Source organism: Aphelocoma coerulescens, chromosome 2, assembly GCF_041296385.1.
Source record: "Aphelocoma coerulescens isolate FSJ_1873_10779 chromosome 2, UR_Acoe_1.0, whole genome shotgun sequence".
Classification (NCBI taxonomy): domain Eukaryota; kingdom Metazoa; phylum Chordata; class Aves; order Passeriformes; family Corvidae; genus Aphelocoma; species Aphelocoma coerulescens.
Window position 1 is genome coordinate 47,216,838 of NC_091015.1, and position 27,149 is coordinate 47,243,986.

Here is a 27,149-nt window from a genome sequence, read left to right on the forward strand (position 1 = left end):
AGTGTTTTTGTGCATTCAACCAAACAAAATACAAAACTAGGTTTGGAAGGAGCTTATTTTTTATTAGAATCAGTGCAAAGTTCTTTCCAGCCTTGTTAAAGCAGGATTGGGAAGAAAAGTAAATGCTTTTATTCTCTAAGAGGAGAATCTGAATCCCAGAATATGTTCCAAATATCCTACAGTTTACTGGGAAGCCTCTACTACCAACTTGGGTAGTTCAGTGGGAATAATATTCAGTCTATTGTTGGCATAATAGGCTTTGTAAGAAGGATTTGCCTGCTTTATTTTTTACCATCATAGCCAGAATTTCATATATTTCCTGTAACACCAGGGGAAGAACTGAAGAACTTGTGCATATCAGTAGTCTTTCCCCTTTTTCACACCTTTATTTTTCCCCCAGGAACCATGCAGAAAGTCCTGGGTAGAGCTAACTGCTGCAGTAACCTCTGAAACATAAGGTCTGAACAAGCCTTCCTTTGTAGGGGTAGAGTTTGACTCCACACTTACTAGAATGAGGAGATGAGTTGAAATTAAGTGATAGAACAGTACATAACTAAAGGTTTCTCATATCCCATATTTTGGGATTTTTGTGCTTCTTATTGTTAGACACACAATAGAGAATATCTGAGCACATGAATCAGTTTGTTTCAGCATGGGAAAAGAATTTTAAGGTCTTTCTAGAACTTGGATTTCAGGGAATGAGTTTCTAAATAATGTGAATGAAATTAAGAGTTTGATGACTTGTGACACAGCAATTATTAATACCATGAAACTGGAAAGATTTAGAGTGTATTTCAGTGTCAAGCTCTCAGTTGTTTTCTTTGATGCACTTCATCAGTTTGAAGGTAAAATCCCAGATCTTAGTTAAAATAAGTGGTTTATATATGACATCATTCCATAGGAGGATAGCAGTTTAAAAGTAAAACACATTTGTAAATCAAGCACTTGGCAGTGTTCCTTTCACAAAGTTAGGACAATCACACATATATACAAAAATCATGACACTGCAAAGTCATCATTAATCAGCTTTAACAACTATGTTTCCTGGTTAGATATGGCTTTGTGGATATGTGACAAACTGTATTTCAGATGCAAGATTTTTGTGCTTTAAAGGTCAAATGTTTCAAATATATTGCATTCCTAATCAACGTTGCATTTCATTTGACAGCTGGAAATTTACTTTGACTTTGTGTGTTAGAGAAGGGAAATGGCTGTGAGGTTTTTTTTTGGCACAGTACCATAGTTAGGAACAAGTAAAGTAAGGAAGAAGAATGAACTGAGTTATTTCTTGCTCCACAAAATTACTAAGGACAAGAAGATTGTATTTGTCAGCTCCTTGGTGTATGTGATAAATGGTAAACACATTAAGTCAGCAAATACACACTTTCAGCAAATAGGTAATTCTAGCTGTTGATTCCTAGGTCATGCATTTGCTTGTCAGCAAGCAGAAACCATTGAAGAGGTAATTTGAAATCTTAAATAAAAACCAGGTGCATCTTCTCTGGCAGCCTTTTATTTTGCTTAAAAGGGTAGCTGTCACAGCATGTGCTCAGTGGCCAGTCCTGCCCACTCCAGAGGTTGCAGTAATGTAGTGGAGCCAATTGGCCATGCTAATATTTATTTAAAGGAAAACATCAGGATACAGAAAACCAAGTTAATCTGAAAAGGAGTCTCAGGTTAGGTATGTTCTGAAGAGGTAACGCATATGGAAGATATAAAATAGTTGTACTGATTTTAGAAACAATACGTGAGAGAAGCTCTCTTCCTAGCCACATATCCATAGCCACAGGTCTGACAGGTTTGCTTCAGGATTTGTGTGTGTGTGTGTGTGTGAAAGAGAGACCCAGTCTCAATATGGGCTAGAGACTCCACAGTTTTAAACTTTAGAATGAAAATTTTAGAAGAAGTTTCTACAAGATACATATTTTTAAAGAATTTAACATAATTTAATAAAGAGTAAATACTGTCTGCAGTCTAGACCAAGAATATAATTCATATGTAGACCTTGCCAGCATTCATACTTAGCTGAGTGAATGAATATGATACTGTAAAATCATTTAGCCTAATGAATAAACTCTTTATTTCCTATTAATGTAGTAAGTTATTCCCAAGGAAGGTAAATGTGAATATATACTAACAGATCAAATTCAGTCCCTCCTGTGTGTTTAGACATGTTGTTCTCTTCAGATGTCTCCATACCAATACATCACTATATCGCAGCTTTTTGGTGGTGACATCTGCACACCAAGTGACTGGGAAGCTGAACGAAACTTCCAGGCAGCAAACAAGGTGCCATCTCCCCATAACATTTTAGCATGACATTACTGACAATTTTTTAGAAGTCCTGCCTTGCTATACCCCAGCTCTGCCGTGTTCAGGGCTGTGACCCTCGTAGTATTCAGTGGAACTATCTTCAGCTGTGTTAGGCAGTTAGCCCAGGGTAAGCATGACACCACTGTGACATTCCAGTGGCTTAAATGAGGCTTTTTCCTCTTGACTTTCAGAAACTCTGTAGCAGTCGCCCTTATGGTATGTGTATTTGGTTCTGTGAGAGCCAGGATACATGGTGCCAAGTATCTCCTGAGCTGAGTAGATCGGTACACAACCCATTTCTTGCCAATTTATGAGGTCAGAAAAATCTTTTGCTTTCTACAGATTGACAAAATGCAGACCCAAGGTGTTTGCTGAGATATAAATAAGTGAGTTGACTGACTTTGATCAGATTTGTCTTTTTCCTTGTAATGAAACATTTTCCTTTTCTAACCTTGAATAATGTTTGGAAATGCAGAGCTTTTACTGCCTCTTTTCATTCCCTTCCATTCTGTTGCCTCCTCTGAAGAGAGGAAGCTTTTTATGCAGTTTTCTCTAAGGGGAAAATGTCTTTTGCATTGAATCTGGGAGAATTTTTATTTTATTCTTTTTTTTTCTCTGGTAATGTGTGTTTCTTTAAATTGGATCACATTCTGACCATGCTGATCTTGGGACAGAGTTTTGTGTAATTATCTTTATTCAGCTATTTACATTTTTACTCTGTTGTGAGCTTCTACAGTCCACTTCCATAATATAAAAAAATTATTTCTCTAGCCTTTTGTTTTCCTAATGATCTTCCTCAGCCAAGTTTAGTCCTCAGTAAGCCAGTACAGATCTGAATCGTGTCATGACAATGTTTGTCCCATTACTTTAATTTATGAGAGGTTTTTTTACATATGCATGTGTTAGGAGAGGGGGGGGGTATTTTTTCATTCTGCTACAAGCAGCTCTAGTTGGTACTGAAAAACTCTTGAAAGAGTGTATGATCTGATAAGAGCACACTGGGGAACGTAAAGAAAAGTAGGTGCTTGTTCTAGTGAAAATGAAATCATGGAAACGTGTGTCCTCATAGAGTATGATGTGTTATGATTGTCCAGTGTATTTTTTAATATGATATAACGTGGTAGACTCAGAGAACCACAGAACAGCTCAGGCTGAAAGGGACCTTTAAAGATCATCTAGTCCAAACAGGTGCATGGGCCAGGCCATCTTTCATCACATGAGGTTTCTCAGTGCCTCATCCAACTGGACCTTGAACACTTCAGTGATGGGGCATTGGCAACTTCTCTGGACAACCTATTCCAGGGTCTCAGCACCCTCTTAAAAAGCATTCTTCCTTATATCCAATCTCTATCTACCCTCTTTCAGTTTAAAACATTGCCTGTCAAGGTCCTCTAGATGACATCCCTTCCCTCAAACATACCAACTACATCTCTCAGCCTGGTGCCATCCACAGACCTGCTGAGGCTGCACTCAATTTCACTGTCTGTGTCATTGATGAAGATATCAAATAGTTCTGGTCCCAGTACAGACCCTCGAGGGACAGGTACTGCCCAATTTAAGGAAGAAGAAACAGAGCATATAAAAGCCTTTTTAAAATGGAAAGAATGAAATTAAATACAATTTCGTACTCCCATCTGTTCTGAGGCAAATATGCTGGTTTTTTGGTCAGTTTTTTTTGGTGGTGGTGGGATTTTGCCTTACTTTCTCACTCTGGTTGCATTCATCTGGTTACAGAAAACAAGTGTGATCCCTGATAATGGATGTATTGTTCTAAGCTCTTTTATTAAGAGAATGTATTTTGTGCATCGGTTTTCATATCTCTTAATACAGGGACAGAAAATCACAGACCAGCAGAATCCTCATATGAAAGATGCTATATTAGTCATCAAGGGAAAATTGCCAATTAAAGTATGTTACAAATGGTTCCACTCTAAATAGTGTTTATTCTACCCATTGACAGAGATTTTGCTTGCCTGTCTTAAAGTAAATAGATTCCTTATAAACAGTGAATCTGAATATGTGCTGAAGTATTCTACTCATTAGAGGTACCACAGTCGGTTTTCTCATTTTCCTCTCCCTGCAGGATGTATTGCAGTGAGGCTGAACCTACTTCTGTAGTTAAAAAGAGTCAATTGCGACAGACCAGCACACTAAGGTGTTGTGTGAGGAGGTTGGGTCTCTTCACCTCCAGCTCTAAAACCTGTTTCCCACTGTCGTGTGGTACAGCAGGTACAGATGTTCAACATGAGACATCCTGGTTTTGAACTTCTGCTGAACAGATGAAAACCTGATTATAACATTTCTATGAGCTGATAACAAGTCCTGTATTCTGTGCCTGCTGTGAGTACTTACCACATGCTCTATAATGACAAAAAGCAAAAATACCCCGTGACAATCCAAAACTAAATTCTTAAGGCTCTTCTGAGATACACCATCCTTGGGTAATTGAGAACTAGATAGGCCTTCCTTATTAGTACCTTCTGGTAGTGTACTGGCTGAAAAATAATGCTATAAAAGAAATTTATTTCAATCCCTAGAATATAACTCTTCACTTTGCTGTCAAAAACAGTAAGCTTCTTCTTGGAAGCGTGGGTAGTGAGCATCTTATGTCCTTAAGTAGGTTCATGTGCACAAAATATTATTGTTCACCTCCATATGTATTTTTAGTACTAGGTCCTAACATTTGGTAAGACCTGAAGATAATTAATGACTCCTCTTTATAGTACTGGGAATATTTTCATTGGCGTCACCCCGTAGAAAGTATTTACAGCAATGCCTTATTAAGTTTTAACTATTGTAGAGCAATGATTGCCAGCTGTGCTATGTGTGATTGCAGAGAAATAACTTCATAAAACTATTCCTTCACCCCTCAAGTCCAGGTATTTTTCCTTGTGTGGGAAGCCCACAGCAAAGGACTGGGCGTTGCTCCGAACCGTTCTCTTTTGTCTTCCATGTGTCTGTATAAGAAATGTTACTGAATGAATGAAGAGTGTCTCTAGCGTGGGTTGTCAAAGGATTTGAAAATATATTTGGCAAGGGAACAGCTGCCCGCCCCCACTCCTCAGTCAGGAGTTTCTGGTTCTGGGTCAGTCTCTGGTGGGGAGGACCGGAGGGAAGTATTTTAATGAAGCGAAGTACTGTCTTCAAAATGCCAGAAAAATAATTGGGGATGTATATTTGAATATGCATTTTTTGGGTGTTGATTTTTGGGCATCTGTGCTGGCTAGCATAATACGACCTCCCCTGAAAAAATAATTTCCAATGTACATGCAAATATATTTTCTGAGATTTGAAGGTAATTTTAAACCACAGAGCAAGAATATTGTGGTGAGTTTCACTGCAGCTTCCCAAACATGGAGTAAAAGGTACAGAGCCACTTCTGCTCGTGATGTGATTACAGGGGTAATAAGTTAGTGTCAGCTGAAGCCCCAAACCACTTGGATTTTATTTGATTCATTAGTAGTGTGTTAAACTGAGAAATGTATTCTGGTATTGAAATGTACTCTAGGTAGCTATAACAAGTATGCCAAGGCCATATGTAATGAAAAACTATAATGTTTTATAGCTGACAAATGAAAAATACTTGAGGCTATTATAGGAAAACAGAGATGAAAAGGGAGGAAAAAAAGGATGTGCTTTTTTTTGAGATACGTCAATGCAAAACTTTTAAGTAACATTGTTGGTGAATCTTACTTTGCCTAAGTTGAAAAACATCAATTTAAATTGTATTTGATGCACTTGCCTCATTAAATCTCTCCTGTCATTTTTTTAAAATATGTGAAAGTTCAGACATAAAGTTTTTCATGCATTAAGATGTAGGGACATTTTAGATAAGCTCTCCAAAGCTTGCAAAGTAAAAAAATCCCTGATATTTGCTGATTTTCCTCAATCTGTGAAGTAAAATGTATTTATTTGGTTTATGAAGCCAAAGTAAGGAATGAAGTAAGACAGCAGTTTCAACACAAGAGCAATGGTTCTTGCTAATACTGCTTCATTTGCAAAAAATAAAATTATTTTTAAACCACTTTTACTACCCACTGTTTATGCTAGTTTGTTTATCACAAAAAGCTCTAGACAATGGCAGAGAGATTTTGAAGGACATGCTGTGTGTAATTTCTGTTTGTAAATATTATGATTCTGTATTTAAACACAGTATTTACAGTCACATCCGGGGAGGCAGCGACTGCTCTCATTTGGAAGCACCTCTTATTCACACAGTCATGTTTTTGGGGAAGATAAATATACTTCACCTGCCAGTTTGCCAGGACCTTAGTTTCCTGATTTTCAACAGAAAGGGTATTTCTTTGCTGTAGATTTTTTTCAGAGGGAGTGACTGAGGGGCAGGGGTGGGTTTCTGTGAGGTGGTGTGATTCTTAGACATTTTGTCTATTTGTGTATTTTCTGCTGCAATAGCACAGCAATCTGGAACATGGAATTGGCATGCTCTTAGAAGTTCAGAAAAAGAAGAGGAAAAAATCTCACTGCAATAAAAACCAGAAAGTTAACCTTGAAACCAGACTGATTATCTTTCCTTCAGTTTACTAATTCATTTTCTCCTGTCTAGTGCTACTCTGTTTGACCTTTTACTTCTGCAGAGAAAGTATTCATGTAAAAGTGTTTCATTTTTCTATATTGCGGTAAGATTTGAGTCCTGAACCCAACAATAATCCCTATCAGTGATGAAATTACTTGAAAATAAGTGTAAAAATGCAAAAAAAATAGAAATATTATTTAAATAGGGAGTGTTAGTTTATGAAATGTACACCAAAAATATAATACATCTAGATTTGTCACACAAGTTAATAGACTTCCCAAGTTACTGAGTTCTCTTATTTCACACAGGAACAGACATTTCAGTTCAGAATGTCAGAGAATTGTATTTAAATCATTCTGCACAAACACAGACTCCCTCTAAAGTCATGGGAATGGAAGTCAACCAACAAGTTTGGTTCATATTTTTGTGTGATTCTGAAATATTGCTGTAACAAAAAAACCTTGATCAAAGCTGGGTGGTTTCAGGTACCAAACCACCAAACACTGCTTTTTGATTTTGAAGGTTTGGGGTGGGGTTTTTTTGATCATCTGAGCTTACAATTTTAGAATATTTTTCCTAACATGATAAACTGAATTACTACTTTAAAGTAGGTCAACATAAATTTCAATGTACAATTATACACACAAGACTTTTTTTTTTTCCACAAGACTCGCTAAAAATTGGTGATTTTAAAATTGCAGGCACAACATCATGCACATTTTGTGTCCTTATAAGCAGTTCAAAAATGTTCTCTTTTGTGCATTGTGTTGAAGTCAGTGAGAGTTTTATCCCTGATACCACTGAAACCATGAGCAACACTTGACCACACAGAACGGAACCTTCATTTCCCAGGAAAGTTGTGTGTCACTCTCAGCTTCTCTGTTTTGGGGTTGGATACACCTAGTTTGGTAAATTAACATGTGAATCAATTCAGTATCATTAGGAAAAGCCAAGTGATGTATTCCATAAGGGGAAGAGTGCTTCATACATCGTGTACATCATTGTGTACATCATATGTTTTGAGGTTATTCAAGTTCAGTTGTGGACCCTGTGGTATCTTCTACACAAGAGTGTGTCTTGATATGAATTAAAATCTACAGGAAGTTCCTGTATTCTGACCTTTTTCCAGCCTCATTTGCCACATTTCACCGGGGTGTTTGTTTGTGTACCCGAGTGCCTTTGGGTGGGTGAGAGGGGTACTTTCCAGAGCACTGCTCCAGTCCTCCATCTGCTATACATTTAATTTTAAATACAGCGTTTATGTATTTTGAGGGACTGCACTAACTTGATAGTGTTGCCTGAGGGAGAAAGAAATGCTTTCATGCAAAGATTGTCACGGGCGGTGGAGTGATAGCTGAAAGTAGCTGGCCTTATTAAGCAAAGTTCCTGGAGGTGTTTACACGTCTGTGTAGCTGTAAAATAGCCTTTCTTCAGTCCTGAATTTTTTTCCCTTTCTCCCAGTTCTGTGTTTCAAGCCAATATATATATTGTTACATGTGAGCTTCTGTTTAGAAAAAGATTGGGAATAAAGACTAAATCCCATTTGCGTTACTTATGTGGGTAGTTCTGTTGCTTTCAGTGTGTCTACTTGAACAAGTAAAATAAAAACAGATTTCATTCCAAATCCTTTTACTAACCGGCAGGGAAGAATACTCATTGACCATAATAATAACAACTTAGCAGAGTGCTAGTTGTCATCTATAAATGATACACATTTTTTAGTCATTAAGTCACATTAAGCAGTACTAAGTTTTGCCCTCAGCATAAGCAGTCTCTTGCAATTGCATCTGTCTCTTCAGTATGCGGAGAACATGAAAGGAAGATTGTGTTTTACCCTATTATCTAAAAAATTGCAAAGCTATGAGAAACAGATTACTATTAATAAACAAAATTCTCTTCAAAAGGCTATGCATACAGTTGTGAGGAAACAGCTGCTCTCCCTTCCAGAATGCACAATTGGCAAGTACATTAATTTTAAAAAAGATTATTTTGAACGCATCAAAACCAGTAAAAGTGCAGAAACTGTGACAAGAATACATATGCACATTGTTGTGATTCAGTGTGTTCTGACAGAGGAACACTTTTTCCTCTTAGTATGTAAAGTGGTAAATTTTAAGTCTATATCAGGCAGTTGGGTTCCTACAAAATTATCACAAGCAGTACAGGTGAACCATTGCTGACTTTGCTTGTATCCAAGTTATTTAAACAGTAATATGGCTTGAATTTTCTCCACCACACCTTCCCATTGCATTAGAAAATAGAGAGCAGGGCATTTTTCTTCTAAAGCTCTGACTCCAAGTATGGTGTTTGTGAGGAGTACCCGACTGATCGTTACAGCAATTAGTACAGATACATCCCTAATTAATGGGTGAATAACCCATTAAGACAGACAGCTGTCTGCCATGTGTTCCATGGCATTCTCAGGGCCTCAACCAAGACCTGGCACATGTAGCCAGAGTATTTCCTCCTCCATCCATTGCCAGCAAGGCTGGAATCAGCAGTGATATTCTTAAGACTTGGGATGTTTGTCCACTGAGAGATGGATTTGTAAAAAACCTATTCATTAGATGCAGACCACCAAAGAGTCTCCAAGTACAAACAACTTGGACAGGAGCCATCTAGGCTAGGGCTGAACCAGAGACCACAGGATGAACACTTCTGTAGCTCATAGCCATTTGCTCCAGCTGTTTGCTTGGAATACACAAGATTTAAGCCAGCGTGATTAGGATAATAAAGATAGCAGTAGTTCATGATAAAGATAAGTAATATAACTCTAGTGTTCATAGGTTAAGCCACATGTTATTTTTGCATTGTGAATTTCTGCAGGAGTAGTGTAGTGTTCTGGGGTTCTCCTCGTGGTGGTAGCTCTGACTCAAAGACCAGCTGTTTGTCACTTAGTGCAGACAACCAGTAATATTACGAGTAAATAAACAATGATGAGGGAAGGTATCACGGGCAGCTGAGCCAAGGAGATGAGCTGGAACTGAAAATGGGAAGGAAAACAACACAAATGTAATTTTTATCATGCAGAAAACATCTGTGTGAGTAAGGATTCCAAGTTGTTGTTGCCAAGGAAATTATAATGGCAATTTCAACTGTTGTTGGTATTTCATCTTGATGTAGGGAACATACGCAGTGGTTATAAAAAAACCTGTCATATATATGTGATGTTTAATTCGTCTATGACAGAGTCATTGATTATCACTTACAGATTAGAATGCTAGATCCCTCTTACTAATTAGAAGTGTTGATTCTTCATTAGATAAGGTGTCATTTCTCATGTAGATCATGCGTGAGGCCATGAAAGCAGTGAAAGTGTCACCTGAAACCTTGAGAGGAATTTTACAGAGCTCTGAGTTCCTCAGCTCCAGCTCTAAGGTGAAGACTGCTTTCACCAGCAGGTACCTGCACACTGGCTGTTTGCCTTCCCATCCTGAGAACAGAGGCAGAGAACTTCTCCTTCCAGCCATACCCTTTCGTTGTGACCTTTATATGACAAACATGCATCCTTTTTTCTTAAACCAATTTTGCCATCATTCCTCCCAGGACCACTTTCCAATCCTGCTTTCAAATACAGGCAGCAATGAAACAAAGCCATTTATAGGGAATAGTTTTCTAATCAAAAGTTTTGATCCATTGAGCACCATGGAGGTGTGTGTACTGGGAAGAATGTAGCCTCAGTTGTCCCAGATGAGCTCCCCTTTAGTGAAAAACACATTGGAACAATCCTGTTCTAATAGTGAAGTCTGTGGCATAACCATTTTTGGGACTGTTGCAGCAAGTTCACTTGGTAACTCCAGGTCTGATTTTGAGAGGATTCCAGCCACCTCAGAACAGAAGACTTGTTCCCATGTAAGCTCCTTCCTAACCTTAACCCTAAAGACTCTCCCAAAAGATCCTAGGAGAAAATGATCCTGATAGAAAAACAAGAAATTCCTTTGTATTTTATTTTCTGTTTATGCTGTCATGTATCCGGATAAGTCCCCTCACCCCAGTGACATTAAAAAGTCTTAACAATATTCTGTTGACTCAGAAGACACATTCCTGGGTCCCAGTCTGAATCTGGCACATCCCCTCATTTTGGCTAGTCAGTCTAGTGGTGTAAAGTGTCCATACCTCGCGCACTGCTAAGAAAACTGCCTGTAAATGGTGGTTTCTTCTGACAAGTGTGGGCTGCAGTGGGGGCAATCAGTCTCAACCAAGGGTTGAGACATTTTAAGATTTCTTTCACCTTGGACCTATGGCAGGTCTCCATATTTGAAGTAAGAGAGTAATTTCAAATGAAGGGAAAAGGTTGTGAAAACGTGTCCATTTGCCGGTAATTTCCAAGTGTGTTTTCTTCTGTTATCAGAGATCTGGAGAAATAAGACAGCCTCTTAGCTAAATTGCCTAAATAAAAGGAATCTGCTTTTGAAGTATATGGATTTCAGAATCAAATTTCCTTTTTCTGTGCCTGTTGGCTTTATAGGCTTGTTTACTCAGGAGGAAATGACTTGTTTTATAATGTGTTTAACATCATGTTAGTTAATCTGTGCCATAATAAAGAGTTGTTTCTTTGTGTAAGCAAGTATTTAGTGTGTAAACATGCGTGAATCTCCCACTGAATTGAGGGGGGTCTGTATCTAAGCATGTTCCTCTGTTTACAAAATGGACACAACTTGTTGGTTATACAGCTGTATTGTATGTTTGAGATAGACTGTAAATATTCACTTCTTTAAATTTGCTTCTCATTGCTTCCCCTCATTAATATTTTGGAACAGGTTTACAAGCAGCCTATGTGTAAAAAGTAAAGTCTCTATAAAGTGTCACAAAAGGAAATCTGAGAATCAGGCCCCTTCAGAATAAAAAATTATCTTGTTGCATAAGGTTTCAAAATTTCTAGGCTCTTATTTAGGCAACTGCCTATAGACAGGACTCTTAGAGTCCTGAACAAATCTAACTTCTTTAGAGGCCATTGGATAAATCATTTGCAAGTTGGGGAAAGATTCAATGGCAAGTGGACCAGCTAGAAGACCAGCTTTCTGAGGAGCAGGGAATATGAAGGCATTGAACAATGCTACTGCCTTGCTTGTAGTATTCATAATAATCAGAAAATCTGGATGATGTACATATATTAGAAATAATCCTGTATAAATCATTCTCAGTTACTGAAGTGTCTGACTACTGCAGAGTATTTTTATGCTAATATTTTTAAAAGTAAGATAGTGTAAAGATCTTTTTTGGATAAGACTTCAAAAAATTTCTGACATGAAATCAGCAGTCCATTATCTCAAAGTGAAGGACATGTTAGTTGAAGTTCAGTTGATCCATTCATCACTAACACATTGTCTGTGACTTTTTTGTCATTTTTCATCATTTCTGATAAAAAAGTGAGAATTTGCCGTCATTTTTTTATAAGTGATCAAATCAACATATCAAATGCATTTCAAATCCAAAGCTTTCAGTGTGTTCCACCCATTCACGAGAAGTCTTTCTAGTATGTTTGAGCTGCTATGCTTTAGTCCTGTCTGGCTCTCTCTCCTGTATTGCCTCTAAGGTTTCCACAGAAACTAAAAAGTCAATGCTGTTTTAAAGACTGCTTTCTTCCCTACTACACCTCTTAAATCTTCCAGCTGCTCTGGGGTTTTTGTGTTATCTGTCTGCACTTAGTCACCTCATCCTTTTAAATTAGATTTTAAATTTAAGAAATACAGTGCCTGGTGGTGCCACCCCACTGTTGCATGTCATGGATTCTGATTAACTTAGAGAAGAGATAATGGTAAATTACAACTGTTGTCAACAAAGGGAAATGTTGTGAAATTAAAAAGTAGTTATATTTTGAAAAATAAATTACAATCCTGGGAAAGAAAAAACTCAAGGAAAAGCAAATTAGGAGTAACATGGAAATAATATCACTTGGCAACTTGAAAGGTTGGAGGTCATGTTAGAAGGTCCCAGGACAGCCTATTCATTCTTCTGTAGTGTTTTTCATTCCTAGTTACTTGTGGTTTTCTCTTTTACTAAAATAGGGCTACAAATCATGCTTGATATAATTTCTCATAGAGGCAAATCAGGCTGAAAAATATTTTATCTTTTTTAAACTATACAGTCAATTTCTGGTGGTTTAAAAAAAAATGGAACTTCGGTTACTGGTATTACTTTAAAACAAAAAGAAACAAAAGATGTGGGAAAAGCAAATTGAGCCCATAGATGTGTAATAGGAGGCAAATGATTGTTTCCTACTCTGAGCAAGGCAAGCCTTCTGTGAAGGGTTTTATGCAATTTTCTTCAGCTGAACAAAGTGGAGAATACTTAACAAAATTGCCATTTTTAAAATCTCATTGTGAATACTCAGCATGCTGTGATCATACACTGTGTAATGGTGTTTGCAGTGAATAAATTGCTGTAGATAGTATAATATAAATAACTATTTTGTGCATTAAGAAGCAGTTCTCTTCGTGATGGTTTCTATCTCAGGAATGCTCTGAGGACAGGACTTTGGAGAATAAAAGCATCAAAGTACTCTTTGAATAATACCAGTCTGCTAATGTACTAGGATACTTTTAATAATTTTTAGCAATATTATTTAGAAGTGAATAACAAAATCAACTAAGTGATACTTACTTTGGTCTTAATCTACTTGTTATTAATACTGTGGCCCAAACTTGCTGATTTTAAACACAACACAGTTTCACAGCTTCAGCCAATAATTTTTAATGGCTCCCATGATAGGAGGGCAGATAAAATGTATCACAAGAAAAAAGGATTTGCCTCATACAGACTTTGGGCACATTGACTTGGTGTGCTGCAGGTTTCTTGCAAGAAAGAAAGAGGCAGGAAGCCCCAAAGTTAAACTGCATCTCACTTTGGGTGATAAATGAACCACTAGAAATACCTTGCTAAGACTACAGAAGACTGACAATTAAAAAATGCTGTACCACACTGAATTCCAGTGGTCTCAATAAGAAGCAATATCAAGCAATACCCTGTAATACATTATAGCTCTTTTGGCAGCTCGTTGGGATCAGTTTTCCTATATGTTCTTCCAATCAGGCATACCACAAACATATTGATTCCACAATGTACATTAAAATGGTAACTGGCTTCAATAAAAAGCACATAAAAAGAGCAGGATATAACCACTTTGAAAGAATTGCAGCATGAGTTAGAAAAATGTCTTAATATCCTCCTTCCCTTGCTTGCCTAAAAGTACTTAGGAAAAAAAATGTTTTTTAATGAAAGATGGTCTCAATCAGAAAACTGAAAGAACTGGAAGAAAGTCTGATTCAAATTTTTCAGCTGAATTCTCTCAGTGCAATGGAAACTAAGTGGTGCAAGTGATTTGTCTGATGTGTCTCTCTGTGCCAAAGCCTTTCTGAGTGACAAGTGGCCCAGTGACTTCAACCTCAGTTTCCATTATGAATAATTAAGTCTAATGAAAGATACCAAGTCAAAAAGCATGCTTATCTCATCTAAAAGTACTGATATTCCAACATATTGAAGACCTAAATTCCCATTTATATTGTAGGGCAACCAAAAATACTGGATCTAGCATAGACCCAAATTCAAGTGTTAGGTCATGGTAGGACAAGATTTTTTCACTAACTATTGAGTCTACTTAAAGTGAAATGAACAACTCTTTTAAAATGTATATATTGTTAATTTACTCAGAGTACAGAGTTAATTTACTTAGATAATTTAGAGTAGATCTCTTGGGCCTTGAATTTAATGCTGAAAAATGTCTAGGTTTGGTCTAGATTATGACTAGTAAGAACCATGAGCATCTTCCAGCATTTTAACAATGACACTTCTTTGCACCATCTAGATGAAGGAATTGAGATTATGATAGTTTTAATAAATTAATTAATTGATTAAGTGAAAAGGAAGATTTTAGGGGTTTTCAACAGATTTTCAGGGGGAAAAAAAAGACATTAAAAAATGTTATGCATTCTAAAAATGGGGGCTTTATTTCTTGAGGTAAATTTAAGTCATCAATGTTATAGCCCAAGTAAGGACTTATCTCTAATTCTGAAAGGGTTTATTTCTTTAATTGTTCTTTCATTTTACTTCCTGGAGACTACCCTGCTAATTTTATTCATGGCAGAGGTATTATTAACCATGCAACAGTGGCCATTGCCACAGGCAGTCTCAGTGCCCTCTGCAATCTCTTTGTTTTTGTTTTGTAGAAGTGTATTCTTTTGGCTGCTGTGGCAACTGTTTATTACATAAATTTACCAAAGTACCTCCTGATATCACTGTAGCATCTGGGTAGGCAGCTGTGACTCCCTTTCCCTTCCCTACGCCACTGTTGCTGCAGCTCCCGCTCTGCTTGCTCTTCATTTTCCAGGGAAGGAAGGAAACAAAATTACTGTACTGTAACAAACGCCCTCTGTACCATTTTTCACCCCCTCCTCATTTCTGGAAGGAGATGAAAAAATAGCAGGATGTGTTGATGGCTTTTGGTGAGAGAAAAAGAAGCAGGGTGTTAGGAGGAGTGGGATCTGCACGTACCTGAAGTGAGGAAGGATCCACCATGATGAAGAAGCAATGAATTGTCATCCTGCAGAGAGAGGGTGGGGGAGAAACCACCCTCAGGCAGAAACTCGAAAATACATGTACTACAAAGAACAGTAGTCAGTAACAAGGGAGTGATAAAGCTCAAGAGGTGGTGGATCAGGTGGGCTTCCAGGTTGGAGAGGAGAGAGTTTTGGGACAAGAGCAGAAGAAATTTAGCAGATAACCTGTACTGCTGGCACTGTCTGTATCCTAGTATTGTCTGTATCCATTCCAAAGTTACAGAAGCATGGCAGTGGCTCACAGGACTGTGATGCCACTGCTTCTCAATGGCACTGTTTTTGCATTTTGTTGAGTAGGGCTGGGTGAGGTGTGTGCAGGTGGGTCTGAGTCACCTGGCGATGCATCAGCATGGCTGCTGCTGATTTGCTTCTTCCCAGATTGAGATTATCCAGCAACCACTTCCCCAGCACAGCCCCACTGCTCGTCTCATGGCTGTCCCCGAGCACAGGGTCAGCCTCAAGCTGTGGTGCAGACCAAAGCAACACTTTTGCTTAGAACCAGTTTTAGTATTGGCACTGTGTTCAAAACAGAGAGCAGAGGGTATACTTGGTTTATTTTAATGAGGCTTCATACCTGCTTCTCAAGAGATGTATCTCATTGCAAGATGAATCTGCAGTCTTCTGGTTTGTCACATCCATCTTCTCCCCTCACCAGCGGTGCTCTTAAATTATTTTGCCAATCTTCCAATACTCTTGTATCCACTTTGCCCTCTAGGCAAGCGGCTTCCCAGAAGCATTCGCAGAAGGCAGCTAGAGGCAGGACCTGCTCCTGCATATCTGTTAGATGTGCAAGAAATGAGATTGCAAGAAACTGTGTTGTAATACTTGCAAATGGAGATCATTCTGTAGCGAGCTTCTCTCCTCAGAGAGAAAATTCCTAAACATTGAAGCCAAGGCTCTGCACAATAAAAGAAAAGGAAGAGAAAGAGCCTTGCATGTATCCTTCTTCTTTCTGCTGTCGTTAAGTTGCCAAAGACAGTTGAGAGGGACTGCATCCTCCACAGACTGCACATAGGGCAGGGGAACCCTGGTTTTGATGTGTGTTTCTGTGTGCTAAGGCAGTTCAGATTAGATAATGCAATAGTAGGAGTGACTTGCCATAGACAATGCCACGGAAAGTGAGTTCATGGATGTTAGTATGATATCCTGGTTCTGCTTTATTCTTCCCTGTTATAAAGGATGAGGATAAAAATGAACTTAAACTCACACACTCCATGGGAATCTTTCCATTTCTTTCTGAGTCCTGAGGAACAGGAAGGCCTCCAACCAATGGGCTTTCCTATTTTATTTGGCCCGATCACTTCTCTGCCATGCACTGTTCATGTATCAGATCTAGAAAACAGTTTAAGTTAAAATCCTACACATTTTGTGCTACAGGCTGGCCTTTCCCTTGTGTTAAAGAGTATCCACGTTACTGGTGGATACCAGCAAGATTTGGAGACCAAGAATGGAAGGGAAGACACTGAAATACTCCTCATTTTCCACCTTACCAGAAGCACACTATGAGTTTATGCTACCTGCAGTCATAGATACTGGGAAAGCATGTGACCCCTCATCAAGAAACATAAGTTAGATTAAAAATAATAGCATTATTTTGACTAATCTGTTCGATATGACTACTTGAGAGCCAAGGTAGATATTCTTTTTTTTTTTTACTTTCTGTATTTTCACTTTTTTTAGTTATTCTCTGGAAATTAAGTACAATTGTATACAAATGACAGCTAAAAATCAACTGTACTTTAATAATTTCTCCAGATAGGTTTTCATCTGGTATATCTCATGGGTGCTGTTGTTTTCATACAACTCTCCTATTACATTATTTTGCATTTAATATTTTAGGATATTGTAAATGCAAGGAAAGCGTGGTGTTTATAATGCATTGCACTGGACAAGCAGTTTTTAGCAGCACTACTTTAAAGTGGCTGGCTGCCTAAAACATTTTGAGGGAATAGAAAATACTCCATATGGTAAGCATATTTAAAGCAAAATTAATTCAGTTTTAGTAGCATTTAAAGTGTTTTGCTGATAACTGTAACTGATGCCCATACATTTCACCTGCAAGTGTGTATGTGGAAAGCCATGGCAGAACTGAAATACAGGAGAGGCAAAGGAGAGTGAAATAAAAAGAAGCCGTTTTACATGTTTTCACTCTTTTGTCCTGAATTTCATACACTCATATTGATGTCATTCTGGAAGAAAACTGGCCCCATATCCCCCATTCCAGCTCTTCCACCGAGCAAAGCCTCTGCAGTGGGTAAAATACAATATTCTGTGGAGTGTCTCATCAGCTGTAGGGGAATAATGGCAGCAGAGAGCTGGCTCTTGACAAGCCAGTGATAACTTCAAGTCTGCAGGGGCTCAGCTGCACCTCCTTGGTCCTATGTTACATATTCCACCTGGGAGGTAACACTGGAAACATGGGGAACACCAGTTCCAGAGCCACACTACAACCTCTCTGCTGGTTCCTTGATTGCCCCACCCTGCAGAGTCACTGGGCTGTCACACAGGGAGGCTGCACTGCTGGTCTGACAGCAGACCTGTCCCCCTAACCAACTTATAGTTCATCCACTTCCACCTGGAGCTGCCCAGCCACCGTTATCTCTCCCTTGGAGACAACTGGTGTAGCAGTAGGTTGGTCACACGCTGTGTGTGTGTGCCCTGTCCCTGGGTCAGCTGAGTTCAAGACAGATTTAGTCTGCCCTTTGCTGAGAGGGTGCACGTCTGAATCCGTCCTTCCTAAGATTACAGAACTTGAGGCACTGAGCTGTTTGGTGCACTTTCTTTGAGATCTGTGGTTTGGTTGCCAAACTTCAATAGAGCTGGAGTATAAATCATAGTGAATGTAAAACATTTGGGCTTCAGTGTGTCGGGCAGATATCCATGTAGAGAGAAGGGTAATTAAATCCTCTTGCGTTTTAAACCTTATAGAATACGGCTCTGGCTGAGCTCTTGCACATATGGGAATTTTCTCTGGTGAAGCCTGTTCTGGTTGCCAGTAATGTGGATAAATAAAAGGCTTAACAATTAAGAAAGAAGGACAACAAAAATAATACACCTGTCAAACTTTTTGTATTATTAATGCACAAGTGAAAAACCGTGATGCTTGTGCATGCTGTTGCCCTTAATACCAGCTGTTGTCTGTGCACATGGGCTGGTATTTCACATGGCTGAACAGCCCTGCTGCCAGCAAGCACTCAAACAGGCAGCGTCAATAACAGCAGTCTTCCCACACTCCATACAATTTAAGCTATTCTTCAAATTAATAATAATACTTAATAAAGCTTCATCTCTCATTTGCAAAGAAAACCTTCAATTAATGTTAATCAGCATCCTCAGAATGTGATCAGGCTGGGCTTGTAGCTGGACGTGCCGAAACAGTTCAACTGGCAGATGGAGTGTTTTCCAACTATTCTAATTAATGACTGCTCATTTCAAATGTTAATGCAATTAAATAAATAGGCAAAACAAATAAAAATAATTTACAGTATGAAAATGCCACTGTCAAAGAGAGTTCTGATCAAAAAGTGAGCCTCACTCAAATCCAGAAAGGGCCCAACCATCCCCTCCTGGCTAAATAAGTTCTGAAAGAGCTAGGGCTAGCTTTTGTTACTTATTTCCAACCATTTCTCTGGGAATGACATTTATAGCACTTCCATTTTAACCTGCTGGCATCAACTGAGGCATTGCTTCTTTAAGTGTTAGAACATTTTCCTGCAGAAAATGAGAAGGGATTCCTTTCACATATTACAGACTTTTTTTGGTGTAAGATTTAGACTTGCCTTGCTTCTTGCCTTTTCTATTTGAAATAATTGCCTAAATTTTTTGGGGGGGGGTGTTATTTTCTATGAGTGTTATATACCCTACCACTGATGTAGGACTGCATTTGTTTGGGCTTATAAAGAGTTCAATTAGCTCCTTAATGCCTAGTTCAGTGACAATTAAACCTTCCCTGTTGACTCAGGATTGGTCTTTCTAAAGGCAGTGGAGGTGATTTTAATTATTCATTCTCTGGTTTGTTTCTTACAGCAGTCTCAGCTGTGCTTTATTATTCAAAGGTTAATGCAAACTGAGAACGAGGTACATTAAATTTGTTTGGCAGCTAGCAACCTGATGTATTATCGACACTGTGAAATATGGATGGCAACACTTCTGCTATTGTGACGCTTAAAAAGCCAGATTTTATCTTTAAAACAATTGCTAGTTTTGTTACTATGGCTGCTAGAAAATGAACATTCCATAATGTTACAGTCTCTGTAACCCATTACTGTTGAGAAAGCAAGGTAGTTTAGAAAGCCAAGAAGCATTAACAGCTATTATAGAAAATGGATGTAGGTACCATGACTAATGAAGTACTCTGCACAGGACTAAGCCATGCAGCTGTATGCAGGGAATCATGCAATCAGAAGTTTTAATGAAGGGAGCCCAAGGAATTGCAGGTGAAAGAGGGTTTTATTAACTTTCAGTGAACAAAACGAATAGTTGAGCAGTGAACATGACATGCTGTCGTATAATAATTGTATGCCTTGGGTACATTGTGAGGCATGGAGCATAGCCAAGAGCTTTCAGCTGTTCTACACATGGAGTTATTCCACAAACCCCTGTATGCTGCAGAAACCTTATTGCAAACATAACGAGAATTGTTTCACAAGAAATGCCTTAAGACAATGCCACATCACTTACTTGAGATATCTACCAGCACTGACTTCTTCTAAAATATATAATTCAGATATCTGGAAGTCACCATTCCAATTGATCCTAATTAAAATTCAGGTCCTGTATCAGTGACTGGTATCAGCAGGCTGGAACAGAAAAGAAGTCTTCATATGCCTTGAGAGGGCATCCTGAGTAAAATATGTATTTGTATGGACAGGCATTATGTTGTATGAAAGGAGGCTGTGTTGGCTTTAGAAGAGTCATGCCCAAGGACTTCTATTAGTTAGTATTTAATTTCATTTTTTTCAGGAATTCACCATACAGGTGAGAGATTTTTCCTGTTTCATACAGGATTATGTTTTTTACATTTTAAGTATTATTTCAGCACTATGTTTTTAACCAAGGACTTTGAATTAACATAATCCAACAGTTTAACCCACTTTCTGTTTATATTATTTTTAAGACAGGGCAATGATTGCAGGGTAAAGCAGCCTACTGTGCTAGTGATTGGAGACCTTAGGTTAGGAACAAGTGCAGCTGCGAGGTTGTTTGTACCCTGCTCAGTCTTTAGTACAGTCTGTGCTGTGTAATGTGTGTAATTACACTGCAACTGACTGAGGAGGTAGGTGGATGAGGAGGTAGGTGAAAATAGGATGGCTTGTGAAGCAAGACAGTGACAAGACACCTCAGCAAAGTCTCTATATCCTTGTACTGTAAGTACTTCACATCTGCCCACTAGAATATTTGAGATAAGACAGTTGGGAATTTTTCTGTGCTTATTTGAATAATTTATGATGTGATTTTAATACTTCTTCCTGGCTGAATATATCATTTCTCTGACAGAGCTTAGGACATCAGATGCATGTTCTATGGGGGACTAACTTAATGAATGTGATACACAATTTTAGTTTCTGGTGTTACAGCAAAACCAGCAGTACTGCTGGTAGAGTATAACTGGTGCAGTATATCCTTGATTGTATGTGGTTATTATGTTATATTTTTGTTTTCTATTTTAGTGCTGGACCCAAAGGAGACAACATTTATGAATGGAGGTCAACTATACTGGGGCCTCCAGGGTCTGTATATGAAGGTGGAGTTTTCTTCCTTGACATAACCTTTTCACCGGACTACCCTTTTAAACCACCCAAGGTTAGTAGAAGGATATTCAAAGTCTGATAGGAGTCTTCTCCTTCTGATATTTTTTAATGTCTATGTTGGTATATCATTTTAGGATGAAACATAAAACTTTCAAAGCAATAATGAATTTTTAAACTTGAATCTTTTGATAGAAAGAATTTAACTGGCTAAAATTTGCTTGCATGCTGCCAGTATAGCTGAATGGATATGGATTTATTTATTATAGGTTGCATAATTTCCAGTAGCTATTTTTTTAATTTGGATTTGTTTCTAATATGAAAGCGCTTATATTTAAGTTACACCCTTTATAAGTAGCTGAAGATACTTAATCTTTCCTGTTGACCCATATAATTCACCAGACACATATGGCTGTCTGGACAAAACTATGAACCTATTTCACTACCCCATATAAATTGCTTCTGTAGGTGTAAGATACACTATTTTTATGAAGTTATAAGTAATTGCTTTACATCCATTTTCTGGAAGAATGTGGAGATATGGCACCAAAGTCAAGAAAATGGAGTGACAGAGATTTAGAGAATTCCTTAAAGATTCTTTTTATAATGCTGTTTATACCAACCAGAAACAGCAAACTGTGTCAATAACATGAAGGTGACAGATCATTACCATGATCAACTTGAAATGTCAAACATTAAAAATCTAGTCATTAAAAAGACTGGAAAAACAGAAATGGGGTGGAATGTGGCAGTACAGAGCATCATCTATAACCAATAGTAATAATTGCTGAGGAGGATATCAAAATGGGGCTTTATTGGATAATCACAGGATTGTTACAAACCAACTGCCTAATGCGTTTATAAAAAAGGCAAACATCCTCCTAAAATGCATCCTCTGGCCTGCAGAGAGAAGGAATTACCAATGTCAGATACAAGATACTTGGAACATCTTATCTGGAAAACTGAGTGCAAATCTTAAGACACATGTTCACTAGTAGGAACAGAAACCAGGAAAAATTTATCCTGCATAACTCTTAATAGAATCAAATAAATTTATGGGGCTGTCTTCCATGAAAAAATGTAAAAAGAGCTGAATTCTCCACCTTGCCGCTCTGGAGAGTGTGTCTGCAAGAGCCCCATGAAAGGAGTTATGAGATCAAAAATATTTACCTTCTGTCTGGCACATTTATGAAAGGATGAGTGTGCCATGTTGGTCAATGCAGTAGGATATTGCATTAAAAGAGAGAGAAGTCGATGTGAATGCAAAGCACTTGGCATTCTGTAAATTGGTAGCCAGTAACCTAAAGATGGGTCAGTGGAGCAGTATTAGAGATTGTCTAACTTTGTTTCCCACTTTTAAGTGTTCTAGTTCTGAGAAGCCTTGAGGTCACTGAGAGGCCTTAGAGGGGTCGTACACCTTAGTGACTGCACAGTTTAAGATTTAGGCAACTGTTGTTACACAGTGAAGAAAGAATTTGAAACTTTATAACTCCTCCTTCAGTTAATTAAAGCTGTGGGCACGCTGAGCTGGGGTCAGTCCTGTTCTGTTCTTCCCCCTGTCCTGCTCTTCCTTCCTCCCCCCAGCCCAGCCCACTGGCTGTACCAGGTCTGTTTTAACAGGCCCTATTTATTTACTTCTTTCCTGGGCTTAGTCTGTTTGCAGTAGCTGCCATGCAACGGTTGCATTCAGTCCCCCCCAAAAAATTAAAATTATATTATTTAGGGGATAGAATGGCTGTATGGTCTATAAAATAGAACTTGAAGTTCTCTCAGACAACTAAAACTTAAGAACTAGGTCTGAAAGAGAGGTTACAGGGATGTCTTTTGTCATTCTCTCTGTTGAATCTGTTGAGTCTTGAGGCAGTGTATGCAGTAGACATCCTTTTAAAGTAGAAGTTGAAAGTCCGGTTTGCTATTTCACCACAAGGTGAAGTCTTTTCCAATCCGCACTCAGTTGTGTTTGGCAACTGTTATTTTGAGACATGAGTAATGCAGCTATGCATTGCTTATTAATGAAATGTCAAGCGAAGAGGTGGTTCTTGTCCTGCTTTGTAATAGATTTTATTGTCTGCCTTTATCTTGATGCCAGTTGTCATTGCAAGAAATGTGTGCATATAAATAATTTGAAAATGTACTGCTTGATAAAGGATAAGAGAATTGATGATGCCATATTGTATTACTAAAAGGCCAGTATTTATGATGAGGGAAATTGTCATCTGTAGGAAACTAATGAGTGCCTGTGCACAGGGTACTAATGCCAGATATAACTGTGTCATAAGCATGTGTTGTACACATGGATTCCTATTCTATTCACTTCAGCCACAGTTCTAAATGACCCCTCTTTTGAGTCCAGCTGTATGACCTCTCAAACTGTTGCTATTTCATTACACCTATGTTCCAAACCCTATGAAACTCATTCATAGGTAAAATAGTTAGGGAAATCCCTTGAATAAAGCAGCATGGGAAGACCACTGCTTATCATAAGGTAGCTGCTGCCAGTCAGCCTTGCTGGGAAAGGGCAGTTCAATTTGTTCACCTCAAGCTGATTTCTAGCAAAAGAAAGGTACTGAGTACATGGAACATAACACATGGCCTCACATTATGGTGCTATCTGTGTCACTGGGTGTTGGCATCTCTTCTACTTCACCACGGAATTTGGGATATTTTGTGCTATTCTCAGAATCATGGGTTCTACGGTTATGGGCAGAGATCACCTTAGATTTTTTTTGTAATTATATTCTAGTTTTTCTAACTCCTTATGGCTCTATCATTTTAAAAAAACCTAGGGATAAAGTACAAGACTGTGAAATGTACTGAGAAAGACATAAAATGTATCCTGAGTGTTGGCAAGATTACCTCCCTGTAAGAACATAGCAGAAGAGGTCTAATTCACATTTTTCACTATGATTGAATTTATAATTTCCTCCTGAGATTTCTGTGGGCCATTTTCATCCCTGATTCACTATGAAGTAAGGAAACATTTAAATGAGTACTGTCAAAATTGATCTTCCAAAAATGTGACCACAAAAAACCTGGGAAGAAACGGAAACTGTATTTCCCAGATACAATTACTTGACCCAGCCTGAGGTTCCAAAGGCAAATTCCCATGTCACATAACATAGTTACTGTTAAGGGGCCTAATCTACAGGGGGCCTAATCCACAGTGTGTTAAAATCTGCAGAAAGATCCCTTTTCCTTATCTATTTGCAGATGTTGTGCACTCCGTTATCATGCATGTGGATCTTGAGGAGGGTAAAATAATTTTTAAAATAAGAAAAATACATTAAAAATGGATTTTGGATACGCGTGTTTTATTTTTACTACTGTCATTAAAATCTATTTGTGGTGTAACCACTGTTTGATGTGTAATACACAAAGTCCTTTGTATTTTCTGAGGGATCCAGATTGCTTCTATAAAGACTGTTGATGCCTATTCTGATCACTGGGCACCCTGTTGCATGTTGGAAAACATTAATTAAAATAAACAACAGAGACTACATTTGCACAAGAAGTTAAGAAGTTCTACCTATATTTTGGTTTTTCTTTTTAACAAATGTACAACGTAATTTTCATGTGCTCTTCTAGATAGTTAATCTGCTTTTCTACTTTGCCTTTATCACATAAAAGAAAGTGAATCACTCTTTCATTCAGTTTTGTTTAACAAAGAAAAAGTTTCCATCCAAACTTTCACTTTTAAGTATTTTATCCATTTTTACACCTTTGTAGCCTCCAACAATCTTAAGATTTTTAAGTTTTATCTCTATTGTCCACATTATTTCAACTGTGTGGTCCAGTTCACATTTCAAGTTTTGTATAGCAACACATCACTGTCATCAGGTTTCCCTTCCAGTCTGCACCAACAAGTCTTTTCCCTATGGATCCATAATTTTCTTTTTGTCTGTCCTAACCTGTCAGTGTCTTTCCAAAGTGAAACTGTAAGCATAGCATCAAATTCAGTTACTCTTCACCATCACAGAATTTACCATGTGGTAAGTCAGAGTATAGTTTGCTCTCACACTGTTAATTTCTTCCCCTTTGAAGTCAGTCTGTTTCAGTATTTCAGCTTTGTCGCATGCCTTGAAACGGGACTCCAAATTTTTTGAGCCAGAGGTCATTGACCTTTTCAGCTCTGCTTTCCTTATAAATCAATGGCATTTGGCTTCACTCACAATTGCAGCACACTCATGCAGAGGAAGGAGTTGTTCTTCCCCTAAAACATTTATCTCTGTGGGACCAATTCAGCTTGAGTAGGAGTGATGGAGGGCCAGCCCAGCCTAACTCTGATTTAGCTCTACAACCAGAAAACAAGATTTTTAGAAGAGCTCATCTGAGAACTCACAAATTAGCTTTGGCTTTCTGGGAGGCTCTAATCAATTAAAAATATTTCCTTGCCTCCACTGTGAGGAAGCTGCTGTAGCACTGCAGAAATGAGCTGAGCACCTCGTTGGCTGAGTCAGCAAGACAGCAGGCAGGCTGCACGATTGCCATTCTCCTCACCCTCAGCACATCCTCAGTGTTACATTGGTTTTATGAGATGCCAGATGAGAGGAAGGTATGGAACACACAAAGGGAGGCATAGTTGTGGTCATGAGCTCACTTTCTGTTAAAGGCCAGATGCTGCTGAGGCTTCAGTCTTGGTCACAAGATGAGGTTTCACCTCAGCCCAAAAGTACAGCAACTCCCCTGTAGTGTAGGGGGCTGAAAAACAGACAAAGCTGTCCCCTGTTCAGAGCAGAAATTAATACAAATGCTTAGATGACCTGCCAAGGAAATAATTTTGCATTTTTTTCAGAAATACCTTTTTTAGAAATACCTTTGAGATTTCTTTTTCCTGCTATCTTCTTTTAATCCTTAATGGATTCAGACAGTTCACCCCTTGGCTTTAACAGAGGAAAGCTTCTTTGGGGTATTGAATGGGATCTAGCTATGCATAGATGTCTCTTGTGGGAGTGGGGGTGTGTGTATCTGTGGGTGTACATGTATGATTATGTATGTATATGTTCACATGTATTTGAGTAGGGGAGGTATCACATCTTTTAGTCAGCCTGGTCTGACAGAAAGAATTTCAGCTCAATTTCTGTCCTCAGTCCACATAAGAAAACAGTGAATTCCCCAAGTATGCAAGGTTTTGATTTGAGATCCTTTAAAATTTAGCCATCACTACAAATTTAACACCTCAACTTTGTGTACACTACACAGCTGAAGGAAAGGCAATAATTTCATTATCCTGCATACTGTCCCTCTGGAGCAGGAAGCCTTGACAGATCAGGAGGCCATACCAGTCTTTTGTACAGGTGTTTGTAGAAAAATGAATGCTCTTCAAGAGAACTTGTCCCCCAGGAATTATCAGTGCAGTTGTGTCTGCATTTTCATCAAGAATAATCTTTATTAATAACTTCAACTCTCATATTTGACTACTTTCAGTCTATTACAGTGTCAATTCAATTTAGCTGTGGCTGATACAATATGGGTATATCTATCATTATCCTAGTACTCTGCTAGCTTTATTTTTGAATTTGAGTGATTTATAAAATCTCTTAATCCCAACTCTACAATTAATCTTGCTAGGGACTTTAATCTCAGCTGACTGAAAAATGGTTCATAGGATTTGAAAGCTGCAATATGCTAAATCACCTCTAAATCAAAATTAAAATAACAGAAAGCTCTATTTCCACCATGTAAATCTCCTATCAAGTGTCTGAAAAACCATTCTCAGCACTTGAAAGCCTAAATGGTTTAAATCAGCTACTGGACTGCAAGGGAGGACCTTTCCTTTTTAAATATAGTGCACAGCATCTATAGAATCTGATGTTAATGACAATATTAAACATCTCTTCAGGTTTTTTTATATGTAATTGTGATATAGCACTAATATCAATGCACTAAATATCCTTGTGTGGAATTCTCCTGTGGTAGGCACTTTCAACCTATTTTGTAAGTTCAGCCTCATGTCTGAGGGGCAATTCTTTTTGTTCCTGGCTTCTACTCTACATATTCATA

The 27,149-nt window shown here is 38.2% G+C and overlaps 1 protein-coding gene across 4 annotated transcripts in view; it reads left to right on the top strand.

The window, feature by feature from the left end:
• Positions 1–27,149, top strand: part of LOC138106537 (ubiquitin-conjugating enzyme E2 E2) — a 217,324-nt gene that overhangs the window by 159,392 nt on the left and 30,783 nt on the right. For all 4 annotated transcript variants that reach the window (XM_069007273.1, XM_069007274.1, XM_069007275.1 and 1 more), the window contains exon 4: positions 21,072–21,204. In XM_069007273.1, coding sequence (XP_068863374.1) covers positions 21,072–21,204 — 133 coding nt within the window. The remainder of the gene's footprint in view (positions 1–21,071; positions 21,205–27,149) is intronic.